Source organism: Stegastes partitus, unplaced genomic scaffold (genome assembly GCF_000690725.1).
Source record: "Stegastes partitus isolate 25-593 unplaced genomic scaffold, Stegastes_partitus-1.0.2 Scaffold194, whole genome shotgun sequence".
In the NCBI taxonomy this organism is placed as follows: domain Eukaryota; kingdom Metazoa; phylum Chordata; class Actinopteri; family Pomacentridae; genus Stegastes; species Stegastes partitus.
The window spans coordinates 390294-412659 of record NW_007577925.1 but is presented as its reverse complement, the minus strand read 5'-3'; the positions used below and the strand labels follow the sequence as shown (position 1 = coordinate 412659).

General features: G+C 40.9%; 2 protein-coding genes across 2 annotated transcripts in view; both read right to left on the bottom strand.

The window, feature by feature from the left end:
- Positions 1-5152: 5152 nt before the first annotated feature.
- On the bottom strand, positions 5153-10349 carry gpr184 (G protein-coupled receptor 184). The gene is made up of 2 exons (XM_008280445.1): positions 9960-10349; positions 5153-7510 (listed from the first exon to the last, which is right to left on the bottom strand). The coding sequence occupies exon 2, from the start codon at positions 7465-7467 to the stop codon at positions 6403-6405; it is 1065 nt and encodes a 354-aa protein (XP_008278667.1). The 5' UTR covers positions 7468-7510; positions 9960-10349; the 3' UTR covers positions 5153-6402.
- Positions 10350-16448: 6099 nt separating this feature from the next.
- prkd2 (protein kinase D2) overlaps positions 16449-22366 on the bottom strand; it is a 34627-nt gene continuing 28709 nt past the window's right edge. Inside the window, 6 exon segments of the mRNA XM_008280443.1 lie at positions 16449-18057; positions 18758-18843; positions 19524-19791; positions 20000-20098; positions 20367-20528; positions 22136-22242. Of these exon segments, the coding sequence (XP_008278665.1) occupies positions 17833-18057; positions 18758-18843; positions 19524-19791; positions 20000-20098; positions 20367-20528; positions 22136-22242 (947 nt within the window). The 3' untranslated portion in view covers positions 16449-17832.

Below are 22366 nucleotides of genomic sequence, written 5' to 3'. Positions count from 1 at the left end.
GGCTCAAGACGGCCGCAACAAAAGGAGAGACACACCAAGTTTCAAAATTAAAGCTTATCTTTATTCCCTTAAATTATATCAAATTAAAAACCAAACCAATATGGGGTTGTGAGAATACATAGTCAGTGGTGTGTGTGCGTGATGTATGCATGAGTTATGTCTGTGCAAGTGTTGTAAATGCAGATGTCCTAAACAAAGAAAACTAACCCATGACCAGACCGATGCAATACCTGCGGAGGGAAGCAGATTAGAGTGCAGTCAGCCCTTAAGTAACCCAGGAACACACTGGGTGTCACAGGTGCTCCTGATTACCCTAAACAGCCACTCACAGAACCAATAGCCGAACTAGAACCACCCACAAGACACACGATGACCTCAGGGGTCATCACAATAGCTTGAAATATGTGGAAGTGAAAGTGTTTCAGGGTTGTTCTTGCAGTGTAGAGTTTTGACATTTAAAAAAATGAAAGCAGCATTAAATTGACACTGATGCTAATGTGTGCGTCTGAGAAGACAAGTATAAAAATGTATAACAAAAAAAAAAAAAACATCTTATGTGGGAGTAATAGCAAATAAATTATACAGTCTCCATCCAAAGAGGCACAACTCTGCAACCCAGAGGACCCAAAGCATCCACTGCCAAAATACCAGTGCCACATACCACAGAACACCCCCAGAGATCCAGTTCATATGACCCAGTGAGTCAGATATTGGGGATGTGAGAAAGATCTAGACAATATAAGGCAGATGATTTCACTGTTGTGTCACAGCAGTGTATGTTGACTTGACTGTATTTCCGATCATACACTGGGGGAAAAAAAGGAACAGTAGTCCTAAAAGACTCAAATGTAGCTACAATGACGTCCAAAAGTCTGAAACCACTACAGATGATACTACTGTTTTGCACTCATTTTTAAGTTAAGCCAAAATTTTCCATGCACCTCAGTAGATTGTCAGTCATTCAGGTCGTGGTAACCCTAAGAGCTTCAGTAGAAGACAACTGGCCTTCTCTCTTTGGTTCTTGAATACATTTCAGTTCACATCCAGGAACCTGCTTCAGTTCTGACTGATGGGGAATTCCAGAGATATGTTATCACCCCCAAACCCATGGCTCAAACACCCAGAACTCGCATGCCTCAATGTATGATTGGTTGTGACTTTTTTTTTGGTCAAGGATGTGTCATGTTCCCCCAGAATCAGCCCTTGTCTGTCTCCCTCTTTTCCTCCTCCTCTGCCTCTGTTGTCCTTCCTTTCCACCTCTCTCTCTCTCTCTCTCTCTCTCTCCTCTTTGATCACCCTCTCAGTCCATCCATCCTGCCTGTCTCCAATACCTGCTTCATTGCAGGTATTGCAGGCAGCTGTTGGGATTGGCTCAACTGTCCACAATCACCTTCTGCTCCCATAAAAACCCAGCTTGTTCCACCACTCACTGTCAGACCATAGATCATGAAACCCAGGTTCCCTGTTGGTCCCCAAGTTGTCTCCTGCCTCTCCTCCTGGAGCCACCACCACCTGAACCCCCCTGCAACGACACACTCGCTGCCCTGATCCTGCCGCAACCAACCGGTACCTGCCTCCAGCTCTGCCCCTACTCTGTTGTTTTCACTTTTATTCCTTGTTAATAAATCACCTTGTTCACTCCAGCACCACCTGGGTTTCCAGCCCCCCCATAACAGGATGACTCAAGGTGTTAATGGTGGGGAAACTTTCTGGGAAGAGACTATCAAGGCTGCATGGTAAGTAGCTGATAATTGGTGTCATAGACCCCCTCCCCTGCTTAGAGAGGGCTGTTCCAGTTTAAAATAGATGACTGTCTTCACTTCTGTCTCAAACCATCTGTTTGGTCTTATTCTGGGCAGAGAACATCGATGGACTTATGATAGTTTCTCATTCGCACCTCAAGGCATGTGAGTCTTGGGTTGTTAATAGACCATCAGGGGCCGTCATTAGGGATGGATATGTATAACTAGGACTCCACATCAGGAAGAAGCCATTGGATAAAAGGTGAAACTTCTTCAAGAACCAAAAAGAGAAGTAAAATTGTCCTCGACTGAAGCTCCTAGGATTTTATTTTCTTTTTTTTGTAAAATGACATTTTAATGCAACTTCTTGAGTGATAAGTTAAATATATGAAAAACATACATATGTTTCAGAATGTCTTGGTATTTGGTGAGCCACCCTTTTGCTTCAACGATGGCATACACTTGAGCTGTCTTCGCAAGTTTGTGCAAAACCTGATGACACTACTTATCCCAGGATGATCTGACAGTGATTCAAAGAGCTTCTTGTGATGTCAGGACTGCTGGGCTTTCCACAGTCTTCAAGTGCCCTCATAAATGCTCAGCTGGATTTAGGTTGCGTGACTTGTGGAGGAAAGTCCATGACGGGCAGCACTTCTCAGTCCTCTTTGGTTTTCAAGTAGTTGTCAGAGATTTGAGATGTGTTTGGGCTCATAATCCTGCTACAATGAGTCATTTTTCACAAAGATGCAAACTAGAGGGTGGGGCTTGTCTCTGAAGAAAGGAGGGCTACTTCTCCTTAATTAGAATGGAGGCAAAACACCACCAGAATTAAATATTCTCACCATGTTTCCCCTGCGGGTTTACACAGTTTCATTACTTACACCCTTCTGTTGCTGCTACTAATCTCAAACTTGGATTCATGAGTAAACAAGACATTTTTCCACTGTGATATTTTGTGTTTGACCTTGTTTCCCCTCCTGAGACGTGCTTTAGAGATGGCTTATTCTCTGAGGCCACTGCTAGACAGCTTTCTTCTGATAGTGCTTTTGCTGATTGGGGTCTTTCATGCCTTATTCAGCAAATTCTATATTCACGATGAAGTTGTTTTTCTGTCTCTCAGAAACAAAGCTTATGGTATTGATCTTCTGATGGTGTGGTCACTTTTAGTCTGCCTCATCCTGCCTTAGATACAATTGATTCACTTTCCGCAGAGCATTTTAGAGCGCCGTGCCCAGCCCCCTCTGAAACCGTCAGTCAATTGCGATTTGATGCCGACAAGGTTCCTCTTTGCTCAGAATAACAACATAAGTTCTGATGCTTTTACTTATTTCTGATGCCATGTTTCCCACCATCACAATGCTACTTACTGAGCAATATTGTGCAGGAAACTCGAAGTGCAGCCACATATCTTAACAGGTAAACAGTGACTGCAAGCAGAGTTTGCATCCACCAGCCTGTGGTGAGTGTCATCTGAACACTGCTTCAGTGGAAGGACACAACTTAAGCAAAGCTGACTTTTTGTACAAATGAGTTGACAGGGTCAGTGCCACTAATTTGCTTAAATTTAATTACTGACCTAGAAATAGTGCAGAATATGAAACATTTTCTCCTCATTTTGCATATCAGAACTTCTCGTGTTATTAAATGTTCCTGAATCCTTCAACATGTCCTGTTATTTGCATGGAAATGTGGCAGATGTAGACTTTTGAATCCCACTTTGTCATTTCTGTTATTTCAAATCTCCACAAAGGTGTAGTGCACATGTATTCTATACTGTTGCATGTTATTTTGCACATTCATTTCCTTATTTTTCTTAAATGTAATATGTGTGAGCTACTTGATGCCTTGAATTTTCCCCAAGGGGATGAATCAAGTATTTGTCTTTACTGATATGAGAGAGCAAAAGTATACAGTAAAAGATACTGTACATTTGTTTACGTGTGAATTAATGTGCTTTAATTTAACAGTAGCAACCTGTATGTCTGTAGTTACAGTCATCGAATATTAAATACCCTGCGTCTATTGTTGCGAATGAATTATCAAATCTAATGACAAACCATTTTCTGTTTGTGGCTTTTGGACAAATTGAAGTCTTAGGCAAATTGAGTTTGATTATCAAGATTTACATTTTCATTAAAGACACAATGAGCAGCACGAACGCAGCAGTTGAATAGAAACATTAAATAATTAGCAGTGACTGCGCATTATGGTGGCGGAGCTGAAAAATAACATTCTACTGAGTGCTGTTTTGTATGTGTCTCAACACTCAACTGAATTTATAAAAAAAAAAAAAAGATGTCTAAGAATAGCATGTCTACACAATACATTTAGAGCAAGCCTGCATTATGAGTCCATGAGTCATAACAGCTAATCAATAAAACCACATTGATTTCCCAGGGAGTCCAGCGACCGCCTGAGTTAGCTCATTAAAAGCTGAGTCCAGAGAAAATGGATCTGCAATATCTTGGGCCTAATGCCACTGGATGATGGACTGCAGCTTCCATTTTTTTAAACTTGACTGCATTTTAACATTTCAAATATGGACTCAAATCACCTTTTGAAGTAGCGCTTCTTCAAATTGCCTCAAGCTTTGACTTTTAAGAGTATTGCAGTGAAATAACAGCGTGAGGAGAGGGCATTTCTTTGGAACATTGTGCAAGTTTTTTTTCCCCCTCTTACCTTTTTATCTGTCTGTGTCTTTTTTAAATAGAGCGATCTCTTGACTTGGAGAAAATCCCAAATGTGATGGGGCAAAAAAAAATAAATTCTTGCAAGTCGTGGCTTTCTTTCCAAAGAATTCTACATTTTTCTTCATGTCAACAGATCCCACCCATGAAAGCATAAAAACCATCAATGCATTAATTGTCATTGCTTTCCAAATTCCCTAAACTGTCTGCAACCAATTTGTTCCTGGACATTAATCTTTAAAGGTTAGAAATATGTGCTTTCATTTTTTAAACTAATTTCCTAAAGCGGTTGGGTGCTGTAGATTTTAGTGTACGTTATCCAGATGGGTTTAAATCTTATGTTTATCTTAGAGATTACTTTCTGTCAGGGAAAACGAATGATGCTTCGGTGAGTATTTCCAGCAACCGGATGTGATGCATATGGGGGGTTGATTACCATCATAATGTTAACTGTATTACACTGATGTTTTTTTAATAGGGTTTAGATAGCAGGGTGGCACCAAGGTAAAGCTATACCAGACTTTGACTACCCAGACAGTACTTGTAGGTAGGATCAGTACATGGCTTTTGATCGAAACAACAAAATACAACCAAAAATCAGCAGCCTCGTCCTTAAAGTATTTACTAATGACCTCGTCTCCTATCGTTTCTCCTTCAAAAAAATCATCCTCAAGTATGCAGAAGTGAGTATTTTTTTGAAAGAAAGTAACACCACTAGATGTGTATTAACTTAATAAGGGAACATTTTAATGAGGTTACAAAGTTTTCATACTGAACAGCAAAACACATGGCATATTTCACTTGTTTCTTTACAACGTTTGCATCATATAGTGGAAAAACAAGTGTTGCCAGTGGTCACAACAGAGGCAGCAAGTACATTTCTATTAACGTACATCACATATAGCACGGAAGTAGTTTAGTTATTTTCAGAGCACAGAAACCACACACAATTCAGACTGAGCAGTAAAAATGTCAGAAAAAAGAGTTGTGGGTGTAGAAGCCTCAACATCCTCACACTAGCTTTATGACATGTACACTTTATAAATAATAGAAAAAATACTGATGTTCATTCATTCTTTCTTTCTTTCTTGTCTGTATATTGTTCATTACATTTACAGAAAGTTTACAGGCCTTTCAAATATCAGAATGTATGAATGTAAGTAAACCCTCCATCTCTCTTTGTCACACACATGCACATGCCTGCTGATTGCTCTTTTCACCGACCTACCAGACGTGTGTCACACAGCCGCGTTGACTTCACGTTTAATCACCTTTATGTGTGAAGCTAACTGCCAGGTGCTTGGATGCACGGACTTATCATGCGTTAAACCCTCCTCACGCTGTAAATGTCACCAGCAAAACATGATCATCACTCATTCCCTGCCTAAAAACACACGAGGGCATCTGTTCAAACCACTGATTTATTTGGTTTCCCATTCACCACGCCTCGCTGACATTCTGACACTGTCGACTCACGAGCATGCTAATAAAGGCTTTCTGTGGCATACTTTAGAGTTAATGCACATTTAACTATGTCAGGGTCACCCAATCACACAATCATTGTATAGATTGGAAGGGAGACATAAGGGCTCTTCAACTCCAGCGATGCCCAACAACAAACCAGAAGTGGCTACCGTTGAAGTACTCTCAGGAGAACAGAACCTGGGACGACAATCCAATTACCTAGCTCTGAGATGCACGCATTGTTCAGCCCTCTCCTCCACACTGAGCAGGATGTGATGGAGAAAAAGGACAGAAAAATAATGCGGCAGCTTGTTTCTCAAAGGATGCCTGTCCACACACAAAGGGTTGATTATGGAATATAATAACCCTTCTACTGACTGGCTAAGTCTGGAGATGAAGACTTGTGTTTAAAAAGCAATAGTATTATGCATAACAATGTATATGTATGCAGATACACATACGAACATGCATACAAATGCACACTTGTCTACCACAAACAGCAAATGTTTTCATATTAAATTACTATTAGGCTTTCCTGTGTTGTATGCAGTTAGAGCACAGTCCTCCGTCCTTGTCTGTCGTTGCTTTTTCCAGCACAGTTTCATCTTCTCTTGGACTATGTTACTGACCAGCACGTACAGCACCGGGTCCACCACGCAGTTCAGACTGGACAGTGCCAGTGTACATGAGAAGAAGAAGTGCATTTTTTGCTCAAACTCGCAGTAACTTCCTTTAGGATCTGTGTTCTCGCTGTTGTAGAAGGCTAGTGAGCGCGCGAGCAAGAGGATGTGATATGGAGCAAAGCAAACTGAAAAGATCCCAATCACCCCAAAGGAGAGCAGGCGGACCTTCCTCTTAGCCTGAGCGCTCAGGCCAGGACTTTGGCCCACAGTGGCCAGCACCCTCCAGTAGCTCACCGCCAACACTAGCAGGGGTAGGAAGAAGCCGACGCCCACTCTGATCATATTGAACATGGCAATAGGCGGCTTCATGGGGAAAGTCTCATAACAACGGTCATTGCCTTTCACTTCGTCATGGGCATCTGTGAGGTCGTCAAAGTACAGCACTATGACGTGCAGCGCCATCACCACAACATAAACAATGACGCACTGCGCCCAAGCGTAGCGAGGTGTACGCTGGGTCTTGAAATGCAGTGGGAAGCTGACCACCAGGCAGCGGTCCACAGAGATACAGCAGAGCAGGTAGATGCTGACGTACATGTTGGAGTAGTAGAAGAAACCAGCTACACTGCAGGACATAGGACCCAGCTGCCACTTGTGGTCCTGCCGGTAATAATTGATCCAAAGGGGCATCGTGAAGATAAAAAGTATGTCAGAAATAGACAGGCTGAGCAGGTAGATTCCCAAAATGTTTTGCCGCTTCACTTGTTGGACAATGGGGCCCAGGGTCAGCACATTGAAGATCAAACCGAGGATGAAAGCCACGATGTAAACAGTCATCAGCAAGTCACTCATGAAGCTTTTTCCGATTTCAACACAATCTCCAGGTGATGCTGTGGTGTGACCTGATGGCCCGGCTGTGGTGTGACCTGATGGCGTGGCTGTGGTGTTCATTGTCCCTTTGGTTTTTCTGCCACTTTCCTGGTTTGAAATTCACCTGCAGGAGCAAAAAGAGAGTTTTATAGTAACAGTTTGTGACACAAGCTTACTCCTGCTATACCTCAAAATTCATAATACAGCTAGGACACTTTGTGTCCTCTATTCTATTTCGTGGTTCAGTGACCTCACGAGATAAAAATCATCTGGTTGTCCTGATGTTTCCCTGAATGTGAGGCAGTTTGGCTCTACAGTATATGGTGCTTGGGCAGAAAGTCGAAGTTTTCCCCCCGGAGAAGACACAGGCTTAGTCATGCTCCTTGATGATAACGGTTTTCACCCACGGTTCAACAGAAACTGCGAATGCCAAAATTCCCTCTTTACTGCCTCAGCTGCTCTGTATGGAGAAAACATGTCACGCATTTTTTTTTCATGAATGCACTGGTTTTATAGGAGCTGAGAGCATTAAGAAACTAATGCCTCTATTAAGTGAATTTGATGTAGAAACCTCTGCTCCCAACCCCCGAGCTATTATTTCATGTTAATGCTGCTTTTTGTTAAATTGTCTATAAAGTGTTGCACTTTACCCTGCATGATCTAAATCTGAGTGGCAGGCAGGGGCTGCACTGACTAGACTGGCAAAGTGGGCATTTGCATATTACAGTAATCAGTGCTTAATCCAACTTAAGTTTAATTCATCAGCGCTGTAAGAACCAAGAACCAACCAACAGTTCGCTAATCGCTAACTTAAAGACACCTTATAGAGACAGACTGACAGGTTCATTTATTGTGTAGCTTTAATTTAATGTAACAGCCACCAGCAGAACTTATCTCTACGAGACAAGACGGATGTAGATGTTTACTGTGGCTTGAAGAATGACGAATGGGAACTTCACACACTGTATGAATTTATCAATTAGTTCCCTGCCTGATTGACTGAGTAGATGCATCATCAGACCTGCTCCATCACAGACCTGTGGGTGTGATTTCAGCCTGCTAAGCCAGACACATCCTACAGATTAAACTGTGTTGCTTCTTCCTCAAAATGATCTCCTGCTAAAATGGCACAGAAAGGCCAAAATAAACCACATAGCTAAAGGTCACCTGACAATTGGAAAAATTGGTCACCAGTCTTTCCTAACTGTAGATCCTGTGAATCATTTCAGAGACAACACAGTTTAGTTCTTTCTTTTTTTTTTCTTTAGATTAAAAACAGAACTTTTAAGATATGTTTTTATATGTATTCTTCCAATTTCCTGCTTTTCTTTGGGACTTCAGCTTTAGGAAATCAAAACTTTACCCTGTATCTCTGTGGCTTTCTCTGATATTTGTTTTCTCTCTTTTCTTTTTTTTTTTTTGGTTTTGTTCTGTCTCTCAGGCTTGTCCCTGGTGTGTTTATGGGCTCAGGAAGCATCTAATGCCATTAACGTCTGGAAATTCAATAACAGAGAGGCCATTTAGAGTCAGACCGTCTTTAGCGGAGGGTAATGTGTGCCTGTACATGTGTGCATGTCCATGTCTGCAGGTGTGTTTGAAATAAGTTTGATTTAATGGATTACTCTTTTTTTTTTTTTTTTAAATGATCAGGGAGTTACTGTAATAGTGAAAAGTTTTGCGCAAAAGATTTTACTGAAGTTGTTCATATTTAGTCATCAGTCTGGATGCTATGAGTAATCATAAAAGAGGAATCCCCTCTTATTAATATTGGAGCTTATCTATAACAGGAAAGTTTTATGTTCACATCCGTTTACATACAGTCTTATCTTTTTACGTTGCCTTTTACTATCAATATAGTTTCTTTCCTTTTTTCAGCTTTCTGTAATTTCATGTATACTCTACATGTAAAGTGTTTTCTCCTCTCACACAACCCTAACACAGGCCTGCTTCACACAGCTGCTTCGAACTTCAGTTTGTTCTTTCAAGCATCTGAGCCAACTATGTGTTTGTTAATATTATAAGCTCCACTAAACCTGGTTGTTATTGGAAAGCCTTGTCACCAGCAAGCCTTTAAAAGAGCAAAAGTTCAGCCTTTCCTCTCAGGAGGGGGAACGCGCTACATTCCAAATCCAAACGAAATGAAAATATGTTTTTATTTTGTGTTTTATAGCCTGCCTCCCTAATACCAAAAGCAACGCTTCCAAAAATGTCACAGTCCGACTGTATGTCGATATGAATTTTAACAATTGCTTCGGCTGTTGCACTTTCCAGCTTGCTGCGGTGACCACCGCTGGGAGAACCACAGAAAGCGTTCGACCCTGCAGAGATTCAGCATTTGTAGCCTAATTATTTTTGCAATGCTGACTCACACAGCCTCAAGCATGCTGTCTTTTCCTTGACAGCAGTCAGTTGGGGATGAAAAGAAACCCAGCAAAAAAAAAAAGTACGGTTTCAAAATCAATTAACACCTTTAACACCCAAATGTTTGCCAAACACTTTTTTAAAAAAAGAGTACTTCAGGTCCATAACCTTCAGACATCTTAAGCCAAAAGTTTAATCAGTGATCACCTCACCTGTCGTTTTTTTGTAAGATGTGTCTCTTGTTTGTAAAAGAAAGCTGTCCAGTCCAGGTGAAGAGTTTCAGACACATTCCAGAGCTGCTTCAGATTTGGCAGAGTTCAGTCCAGGAAGGTCACAGAACGGGCTTCAGAAGAGACTCTTCATAGTTGCTGACATCCAGCCAAGCCTGTATAGTCCCACGTGGTCCTTCCAAATGATCAGTAAATTAGTTAATTATCAGCCAATACAACAGCTTCTGACTGCAAGAGCGTTTTCTCTGTATTCACTGTTTAACTTTTTCACTCTGTGCGAGATAGCTTCCCGTTGACAGCCACAGCTGAAATGTCAGCAAGGAGTGTGTAGAGGAGATGAGACAAAGTACAAAAAAGGGGAAGACGCGTGTAGGAGGAGGGAGGTTTGCTTTTGCACACGTGCATGCAGGAAGTATTCAGGGGTGGAGATACTCGCTGGACGGTAATGGAACAGACATGATGCATGCGTGGGTACCCACGAGACAAAAACCCCTCGCGTTTAAGGGTAACTGAAACTCTGTGGGTAGACAGCCACAGTGTTTGTTTTGTACTGTAACCATGATTTCCTCATTTGTTATGCAATGATAAGAGTCTTTTAATACTGCGACCGGTGTGTAAATGTGTGTGACGAGTGTAATCATAGCAGAGCCACTCAGTTCCCTCATCATTTTTCTTCCTCTGTGTAAAATTCCTTTTCACAGAGTTTGGCTGATCACTGTCAGCCTGACTCAGTGCAAGAAAGTGCTTCAGTCATTTCCCTAAAGAGTTTGAACGAGGTTATGAAGTGAACTGATTTATATGTTGGGAACTCTGTACCAGGCAGTGCTTTACCCTGAACCCTGAACTCAGTTTCCGTGCAGTATCGAAGGCTCTTTTACTGTTTATGCACACACACAAAAAAATCATCTGTGACGCAAACCTGCAGCCGATCTGTTGATGCGTTGAGTAAACATCTGCGGCAGATGTGAATGAAGGGTATTTTCCTATGAGCAAGAATACATACCTGAGGTCAACGAACAGAAAAAGAGGATGTTACAAAAAGAGAAACTGTGTTCAAACATTTGATAATAAGCCAGTGTAATAACCTAAAGGGGTTTTCTAGATACTCATTGTGGTACCAAGAGCATTTATTTCTTCTTTCCACAGAAACACCCAGTTGTCACTCGAGTTTCCATTCAGACTTGTTTTCTACTGACTGCCAGCATTTCAGTATCAGTAGGAGGCTTTAAGTGTTGTATCGGTTTGTGTTTAAATGGAATTACACTCTAAATCAAGAATCTGGTCTGACTTTATTTTAAAAAATGACACCCTAAGTAGATACTCTTTAGGATGACAAATGCAGGGTTTAGTGCAGACTTTGGAGTTAGGTCTGTTGCTGAATATTGGCCGTAGTGAAGCAGGTTGTCCTGTTTGTTAGGCTTGTAATGTTACATTTAGCTAGTTTACACCCTTTTATGTTAGCTGCTAACCACATTACATCACTATATTTAAAAAAATAATAATTGTCTTCGGTAGTTTCTTGGCCAACTAGCTTGTATGATTTGAAGCTGTTCTTGCCAAAACCTTTAAATCGTTCTCGACCACACCAACCACAACTAAAATACAGTCAAATAATCCGAAAGGCTGCAGCTGCTCAGTTACAGTTTGTGGCTTTCCAGCCTAAAAGGTTAAAGTTGCACCATATCTTTCAGAGAAAAGCATTTTTTGTGACAGCGGCTGACGTTTTAAAAGCACAACTTGTCTGTGAAAATTTTGTGATTGCGTTGAGTTGTAAAGTGTGCTGACGTTTTCACAACAGTGTAGCCTGGGAAAGACACTTTGTGAACTTCACTTTTCCTTTTCATTTTTTATTACCTAATATGATGCTGACATGTAGAAAGTAGAAAATGTTTGGCTCTTTTAAAAAAGAGAACAAGACAAGGAAACATGCATTTCAGTTCCCAGCAGCAGCAGCACGCTCCAATAAACTTCTGAAAGTTGAGCTCATTGTGTGCTTTACCTCTGTCACGACACACACAGTTTCGAGTTTCGTTTTAGAACATGCATAAACCGTTTCTACAGTTACTGAGAACCTGTCTTTACCAGTGAAACAACAGCATCACTAAGAACGCTTACATATTTCTCAGAAGTAAGCGTCTTCTAGTGCTAATGACATAGCTAAGAACAGACAAATCAGCTTTGAAGGCTAAATAATAATGAGGCTGAATGTAGAATTTGCAGAATTTTAAAACAAGTATTATTTTAGCAATTCATGTGTCAAGTCATTCATCACTTAAAATGTAAATATAATGAAATCAAATTGATAGTTTATTGTGTCCTTCAATACCAATTTCATTCTGTAAACTGATTTCTAAATACCGTTCTTTAATATATAAATTCATAAGGAGTCCACATTTGTACTATGAACCTCAGTGTTGATGCTTCAACAAACCATTAGACGTACGCGACAATCTAATGTACATTTCTAGACCTTTTGAATGACCCTGCTGCTCCTAATGATTGATTTTTGTGAAAAATCTGTTCGATAACTCATTTAAATTTGACAGACAGATCAGCTCAATGGTTGAAATATGCTTTTTGCAGTAAAGATTTTTAGCCACGGTGAAGGCCAGTCTCTCTCCCTTTAAAAAAAAAAAAGCCCTCCATGTCTTTATTAGCACCCAGTCAGACTACTGTAATTCTTCGTATGTGGGTGTAGAGCAGTCATCTTTTCAGTGTCTGCAGCTGGTACAAAATGTGGCTGCTCATCTTTTAACAGGAAAGAAAAAGAGTCATCACACGAAATAGTGCTGGTCTCCCTCCACTGGCTTGTTTTTAGCTTTTAACAGTTTAAATGGGTTAGTGTAGAGTACTGAGGTTGGCCAATCAGATGCTCCTGGATGTTCTGAAATCCAAGAACAAAAATAAAGGCAATTAAATATTAGAAGTGGCTGCTTTTAATCTCTGGAACTTCTCTGTATCTTCTTATGTAAAAACTGTCCAGATGTTAAGTAACTTTAGGTTACTGCTGGCATTCGATCTTTGACACCCTGACGTAATCCCTTATCGGGTTGTAGTTTTATATTTTTTATTGTTTTATTGTCTTTTTATTCTCGTATATCTTTCGATCACTGTGTTTTACTGTCTTACAGGCTGCTGTTTTGATCATGCAGCACTTAAGTTCAGCTCTTGGTGTTTTTATTTTTAAATCTGCTTTAACGGTAAATATGACTCCACTTGACTTTTGCTAATTTTGTGATTAATTATGATAATATGTAATTTACACCTAAGTGTTTTTTTTTCCCGTGTTCGGTTTTTGTCATAGCAGGCTGGTATGCTACAAAATAGGTTCTGGTGGACCTCTTGGTTTTGCATCTGTCTGACAACTGGAATTGCTCTGCAATTTTCTGTAATTTTGTAAATTGTTTAACACAGTCGAGCTATTCCCTTTCAGAATGCATTATGCCTAAGTGCAAGGGCAAGCTCAGCAGCTGGTATAGCCGTTTAATGTACTTGATGGCCAAACTGCAGGTCAGTGGTTCTGCTGTCCTGACTGCTGATGAGGAGAGTGCAATCAGAATTTGTCATCATGTTACAGAATTCCAGACTAAACATTTTCAGAGCTAACAAGGTTGTTTTTTTTTTTTTCCCTTGTATGTTCACTAACAGTCAAACAGCTGATGGTTATCTCAGGAAGCATCATTACTGAGCGGAGGTGACTTGATAATTGCAATGAGTTAAAACCCAGCAGATCAGTATTTACTTCAGTCCACATTCCAGATTTGGGAGGTTCTGAGTTTTTTCTCTGTTATGTCATCAATGAATTCCAGTAATCCTGCTTTCCAGAAATGTTCACTGCAATAATGCGTTAATATGTGTTACAGATGACATGCAGTTGTAACATACAGCTAGTTGTATTTATTGTAGCAGCACTTAGATACTTTAGGCGTGAGCTTTGTGATGTCACTTGAGCTATCTGATGGCAACACTTCTGATAACCTCTTGAGCCCACAGCCAATTGAATTTTGATGAAAATGCCACTTTTTTCCCCACAGGTTTTATTAATACAGATAACAACCCCAAGACAAAATTGAATTACTCATACTGGCTATAATCAACTGGCCTGGTGTGTGTGTGTCTTCTCATCCCAAGCAGAGCAACAGAACAAAACACCAGACTGCGCTGAAGCTGACAAGAAATGAGCCCTGGGATGTCTCAGAAGCTTAGATGACAAAACTCGGGCTAAGGAGAAAAAAGCAATCAGCAGCTCTTTCTGTCTGGAAGCTGCACTAATTTAATAAAATGTCAAAGTTAACATTTCAAGTGTCTTTTTTTTTCAAGGGTTACTTCTGCTGAACTGTGTTTTTCTTACAGTCAACCAAAACCAACAAAGAACTTATCCCAATAAGATAAACCGTCTTTAAAGCCAAACCCTGGACTAGCTTATTTTTCTACGCCCCAGTTTATATTGTTTCACAAAAACGGAACGAAAACACAACAGTAAACACTGGGTGACAGCGGTTAGCTCATTACCAGAAACTAACACCTTTCTGCTGCTTGAAATCCATCCATCCATCCATTATCTATACACCGCTTAATCCTCACTAGGGTCGCGGGGGGCTGGAGTCTATCCCAGCTGACTTAGGGCGAAGGCAGGGGACACCCTGGAATGTATATAATGGCAACAACTTGACATATATGAACAGTAATGTTGATAATAATAACCATCTTTGGTGGATAGGCCCATCACAGTTATTATATAATTGCCTCATTGCAAATATTTCAGCTGACTCACGATCCATCCATCCATCCATTATCTATACACTACTGAATCCTCACTAGGCTCGCAAGGGGCTGGAGTCTATCCCAGCCAACTTAGGGTGAAGGCAGGGGACACCCTGGACAGGTCGCCAGTCTATCACAGGGCTACACTTAGAGACAGACAACCAAGCACACTCACATTCACACCTATGGACAATTTAGAATCACCAATTAACCTTAAGATGTTTTTGGACTGTGGGAGGAAGCCGGAGAACCTGGAGAGAACCCACGCTGCACGGGGAGAACATGCAAACTCCACATAGAAAGATTCTGGTGGCCCGACCGGGATGCGAACTGGCAACCTCCTTGCTGCATGGCAACAGCGCTACCTTGCAGCCCTGCTTGAAATCCATCCATCCATTATCTACACACCGCTGAATTCTCACTAGGGTCGCGGAGGGTTGGAGCCTATCCCAGCTGACTTAGGGTGAAGGCAGGGGACACCCTGGACAGGTCACCAATCTATCACAGGGCCACACTTAGAGACAGACAACCAAGCACACTCACATTCACACCTACGGACAATTTAGAATCGCTGCTTGAAATGCTAAGTAAAATATGAAATGTGTGTTAATCTACAGCTGAAAGAGGTCAAAGAAATTCACCAAAGCTGATCTAATTAATAAACATTCCTTATGTTTATATATCTCTCTCTATATATATATATATAGATATAGATATTACAAAAGCTTCTATCTGTGGAGGACATTCAGCTAAAAACCTGAAGCCAGTATCACTATGGAAGCCAAAAGCACAGACATATTTTCATCTATAAAGCGCCTTTTCCATCTCAAGGCCATCAGTCAGACCAGACCAGATACAGCTCAGCCCTGCTTTCAGTCGGAAACGTACATTTGTCAAATCATCCCCCTCTTCCAACAAATGAGGTTAACACAGCTTTTCACAGAATTAGGTGAGGCTTCACTTCGGATGCCAGGAATACGTCTCTCTGAGATTCTGGCTCTGGCTCTTTTTGCTTTTATTAAGTGGAAGTTCTCTGCCACCACTTGTCAGCGCAAAGACTGGAAAAGTGTAACTGATGGGATACGGGCGAACCTGGCTTGATTTGAAAGAAATGAAAGGAGACAGAAAGGGAGAACGAGTGCATCATTTGGCATCATTTGGCAATGATGATGGATATAGTGTAGGAGGAACAAGGGTGTGCTTTCACCAGAGTAGCCGGCTGAAGTGCGCTCATTTCAGAATGGAAAACAATTCACTCCCTTCGCCTCTATAGCCACAGGGTCCTCTTAAGTGCCACTCAGTCTGTGAGGTGTAATATGTGTTAAAAAAAAAGTCTTTGTCCTCTGACAGCTGTGAGTAATCTTTGTGTGTGTGGCCACATCAATATGCAAATCCACCATGGCTTTAAGTTCACATTACATGCATCCATATAGCTCTAATGCCAGTACAATTAAGGAGAAATTACAAACCACAAATTCCACGTGGCATAATTTGCTCGTTATTGAAAGCATGTCTTCCTCTGAGTGACAGTAATGGTCCTTGCTTCCTAAATATACTGGTGAGAAAAAGCAAATTGCTTGAATATGACTGACAAGCGTTGGTAGCGAGTCTATCCTTGCTCGTGTTTGTGCGTTTTCTCTTAAGATGAATGACAGCTACGAATGTGTGAATGATTTAATAAATAAAGCTTCCGAGACAAAAATAAACCACTGTTGAAGGTTTGTATTATCTGTCAAAGAGGCCAGGATCATCCTTCAAACATGCTGGACACAGTCTACACATATTTGACAAACTACATAAACGTCAGGTTACACATTCGTATGATAGACTATTGTAACTACAGTATGTTCAATGACGTATCTAGATAAATTCTACTTCACGGAAACATGCAACATATTGACAATAAAAGGTAGTCGATAACAAAAATCTAGTCTAGGAACCCAAGCTGTCTGTCCTCGCGCTCACACCGCAGGGAGAAGTCTGCTCTTGATAGTCTGTTTATGTGCTTGTCGTTACCAGTACATGAATCTTTAGTACAGTCAGCTGTTAAGACATGTTGTTCATCATTTCAATGAACTGCTTCACTTCAGGGATGTCGATATCAATAGAGGCAATTTTCACCACTCAGCAGGAGCTTCTAAAGCTTGTGTTGTCTAATCTGTTGGCTGCAGGTAGAAACGTCTCGCGTGACTGAGAACTGTCCAGTCATAGCAGGTAACATCCTGAATATTAGAGTTCATTTAAACCCACAATGGCATCTTTAATTACATGTGTTTTTTTTAGGACTCTATTGTGGCTCAAAACCAGCGGTAATTACTGGAGGATTTGCTGTCCCTCCAGATCAATACTTTAGTTTTCACTACAGGACATGAATTTATGGGAATGCATTTGTGAATACAGATGGGTTTTCCTCCGTGCATTCACTTTAGTAATTACCGGCACAGAGGAAGTCTTTTGTCACTGTAAAGAGCTCCATCACTGAAAAGAGATTGAACCGGCCTTTAGTGAAGACATAAGAGGGACTGTAATTCCAGTCACCCCAGCTAAACGACACTATGAACAAGCCTTACTTTTCTTTTAATTTGATGCAGCTTCACTTAAATTTAACTACTATTTGTATAGAACAACACCTTTAAAAAAAAACAACCCACAATTCTTATCTTCGCTTTGCGGTGAAATGCTATTTCCTGCCTCCCTTCAAGGCATGTTGCAGCTACAGGAAAGGACTGTGCTGCTTTTCATTCCTGTAACCAATTCTGATATAAAGTTTGACTCCAGTTTTATCTGTGAAGACCTGCTGGGTCAGCCGAACAGACAATGTGAGAGGAATTCAACACTTCAAAAGATGAAAGAGGACCAGAAAGAGCGAGGTAAATGATTTGAAGGACATTTTGAAGAGCTCAAGGCAGACAAGTCAAATTGGATGTAATGCTGACACACAGCAAATGTTGTGCATCGAAAGACCAAACAAGCTGGACAGGATTCTCATTCTTTGTAACTTTCTGTCCTTTTCAGACTCCAGGTGGATCACCCCATCCTCCTTCTCCCCACTTTGTTTCAAAATGAGCTTGAGTCCTCCATGTCTCTGCGGTCAGAGGATGCTGACCCTCTCAGTGAGACCTTGCACATCTGCGTCCTCCCCGCCCTCCTCATCGTCGGAGGCCGGTGCAGGAGGAGGGGGCACAAGGTGAGCCGGGTATGGCAACGTGTGTTCCCGGGCAAACATTTGCCAGCGGCTGTCGTCACTCTCGTGGGTGATGTAACGCTCGCCCAGTTTAGTCTCCAGCTCCCGTAGGTCCAGCCAGGTCTGATAGTCCTGAGAAATGAGAAACAGGAATAAACACGGGGGGTATGAAATTTCACTTTCAGGAGCCTTGAAATTAGATCAGAGTTAAAGGGGCTTTTATGCGTTCATAGTGCATCATGCAGTAATCACTTTAGGTCTTGTGTGTGTGTTTATCAAAGCATGTGTGTTGGTAAGAACTTGAATGACCCTGAAATTATAAATTACACTTTCAACCCAGCTACGCCTACTGTGACACTGAAGATTAATGAATGTGTGGACATTCCTGCAGCAGCAGCAGCAACAACAGTGGACGCATCTAGAGCTACAGAGATATCTGGCTGCTCTCCAGTCTCTTAACATTTTGTTTTGAAGCAGACATTAAAAGCATCATTTTTTACAGCTAATCTATCCTGTTACACCCTCAGTAAAGTTCCAAAATATCAGCCTGGAGCTCCCATCTCACCACTTGGATATGAGTGCACACTCCTCCTGTTTATGTTTGCCATTTCCTTTAATGGTCACACATTTTACTGATGCGATCTTAAGATCTTGAGGTGCTGCTCTGCCACTAAAGTTAATGGCTGCCACCATATCTGGAGAAGATGCTGCATCGTGTGCTTTTATTCGGGCGTCATGGTTGTAATAAAAGTGTGATAAAACTCAAGAGTAAAATCATTAATTATTTTAATGAATAAGCATAAACAGTGTTTGTGTGTGCACACACAGCTACCTGTAAGTATGAATGGCTGAGACTTTTGTCCACACTGTAGCGTTTCCTCATCTTGACTTGCAGCAGGTTGTTGATCAAGTCAATGGCTGCAAACACAAAAGTTTGCAGACTGTTCAGTAAAAGATCGGCAATATTAAATAACATGAAGACGTCAGATATCATCTCTTAACATGCCCGCTGCATCTGGACACTTTTACACCTACATATAACTGTAGAAGAATTATAATGCAAAGAAAAATGAACAGCTGCTTATCACAGATCAAGGTATTCTTGGGAAATGTATTGTGAAATCTAACTTTTTTTATTTTTTTTGCTCTTTTTTAATCTGCCTGTTCTTCCATTTCACATCCTTCCACATTTACACTGAGTTGGCAGTTTATTAGGGTCCCAAGATAACAATTTACAAGAATTTGTGTTGTCTGAGCTGCATGATCAGTGTGGAGGTGTCCTGTATTGCATTATACATAGAGGTGCTTTTGTTGTTTCGTCTACCATTATTGATATAAATTAGTTGGACAAAATAATAGAAACACCTGCCGCTACAACTCATGCATGTACAATCCAACAGCACTACTAACTACATCCTATTAAAATAATCAGAATGGTGAATCATCATCTCTCCAAAACAGTTTGGACGAATAGTTGAACATCACAGCTTTATTGGAAGAAGGATTTATTGCAATCCTGCTTAAAATAATGCAACACTGCACTAGTTTCAGCAGAGTGTAAATCCAGTGGAAAACTCTCTCTGCCACTCTGAGTTTACCATCACTGGAGATCTGTTTCCAGGGGTTGTGAGGGTACATGAAGGCTGCGTTGTGGATCTGGTCATTGATGTCTTCATCCTCATTGAAGGGGAAAGTCCCACTGAGGCTGACGTACATAATGACACCGACTGACCACATGTCCAATGAGCGATTGTAGCCTTGGTTCAGCAGCACCTCCGGGGCCAAATAAGCCGGGGTGCCGACCACCGAGCGACGGAAAGACTTCTCACCGATGATACGAGCAAAACCAAAGTCACACAGCTTTACCTGAGAGACAGAAACAGCCAAGAAGAGCGAGGAGGGATTCATGAGGGGATATAAGGGTGAAAAAAAAAAAAAAAGACGAAATGACAGGGAGACATTTGAGAACAGTAAATAGGCGTGAAAAAACATGTCTAAGTGGGGTGCTCATTATAGAGTGCGAAAACCATAACGGCTACATATAAGAAGCGTGGGTGTGTGTTTGTGTGGGTACCTGTGGGAAGGGATCAGCAGAGGCGAGTAGCACATTCTCAGGTTTCAGATCACAGTGAACGATGTTCTTAAAGTGCAGATGTCTCAGAGCTGCAAGAATCTGCTCACACATCATGCATGCACACAACCACACAAACAGGATACTAGTTAGTCAGAAAGCCACAAACGTTCACCTCCAAAAAAAAAAACACTTTACACGACACAAGACATGTGCGCATGATGTAGCCCATATAGGCAGACCGCAGAAAAACCAGCAGCAGGACCTTTTAACGTGCAGACGTCATTCACACACATCAGCAACGCTTTGCATGTGACAGCTCATCTGTACAAACACAACTAATCCCTCCGTTGCTAGGGCACATACACACCTGTGTGATGAGGAACTTGGTGAGCCTCTCAGGCAATCTGCCTTTCTCACTCGAGAGGATCATCTCCAGCATGTCGCCATGTAGCTTCTCCATCACCACAAACACTTTCTCTGGGGTTTCAAACATGCACTCCAAGTTCACAATGCCCAGGTGACGTAAACTCTGAGAAGCATCACAGAGGAGGCAAAGGAAGGAAGAAATGGGGAAAATTTAGAGTGAAACGGAAAAAAATACGAGAGGGATTTGTGGAAGATAGAGTACAATATTTACAGAGACAGAGTGAGAATCGGAAGATGAGATTAAACAGTGTGAGAGAGGAACAGTGTGGCAGAGAACAAGATGACAAGGAGACAAGACAGAGAAAGATAATGTCAGTAAATTACAATTACCCACAGAAGACAGAATGTAAAACACAGAAGGAGGAACAGAAAATTGATTACGTCATGTTAAAACTCCAACAATGCTATAAATTGGTCTGTAAAAGCCCTCTTACGTATTGATCTATATATAGATATGACTCATTGAGTTTCACTGTCCTAAAGTCTGATAAATGTGGAACTTCTACTTCCATTAAGGGCCAACGGAATTAACAGTAGAACCAAATGGAAGGTCAGGTACTTTACTGACAGAGTTGTAAACACGTCTAGACCACAAATGGACAGAATGCTGCACCTCTATCTCCACCTGCTGGTCAATATTGTAGTGTACATTTAAGTATGAACTTACGCCAAACAAAAACCTCACAAGGATCAAACTGAGATGTATTTTAAAATACAATAATCCTAAATGAAAACAGAAGTATTAGGCCACACATTAAACAATAGAGAGGAGATCGTTGCCATCAAAAGGATACGAAAAACAAAATGACACCAACAATTTTCTAACGAATCTCCATCTTATTACACCTTTCACTAACATATTTGGCATGGAAGTATTAGTAAAGATTTGTTATAAAACAGTTAGAATATTACCGTATATGCTGAGTGTACATTTTAAAACTTAGGTTTTTGTTTCTCACTACAAATATTCTAATAGATTATTCATTCAGTACCATGCAATCATTTTTAACTTCTATAAGAAGTTAATTTCTAACTAAAACTAATCTTCTCTCAGAATTTTTAAAGCAGTTGGTTTCAAACCATTTTCTAGTTGTTTGTTGATGGGGCTTTTCATTATTTCAAAGAAGAAAAATTAGTCCTGCAAATGATGAGAAATCATGATCCTAAATGGTCACTTTGAATCACTTTAAATAGAATACTTGAAGTAAATACCACGCACATATTATATATAAACAATGACTCTAAACAATCTAAATTCAGCAATTTCCCTGACGTTTCCACCAAAGGGATCAATAAAGTTCTATTCTATTCTATTCTATTCTATTCTAGTGTCCTGAAATGTTAAATGAGGATGACTCATCAGTGGAAAACAAACTGTAACGGCAGACGTCAGTTATCAGATCTCTCTGACCTTTGTGGTGTTTGTAGATGGATACCTGCCTATTGTTCATCTGTACAGCACATCTCACTGTTTCCTAAAACCTTTGTCTCAGCGCATGAACACTATTGTCCTGTTAAAACACGCACAAGCACTAAACGTGTGGATTTCCTTTCCCTCAAATGTGATCACAAATCACACATGGGTTTGGTCAGATACTGAACCATTTGTTTCTAAGAGGTAACCACAGAGGGAAACACTTTCTGTACTTCCTATTAGAAATGGTTTCAGCTGAAATGACGAGTAATGACGTCTATTCTGCGTGTGTTTACCTGCAGGATGGCCACCTCATTCCTTAGCTGGCTCTCTTGCTTGGTGGGAAAGCGAAGCTTGTCAATGACTTTGACAGCGACATCTCTCCCCGTCTTCCTGTGCTTCCCTGAAGAAGTGGAGAGGTAGTAACAGATGTGACTCTGAGCTGGACCTAACATATATGTGTATGTACTATAAATTGAATTCTGTTACCCACAGTTTGAACTCTAGTGATTTAACAACATACTATG

Bases quoted from the DNA above. Each gene is read 5' to 3' on its own strand.
- gpr184 (XM_008280445.1), bottom strand. From the start codon at position 7,467: ATGAACACCACAGCCACGCCATCAGGTCACACCACAGCCGGGCCATCA.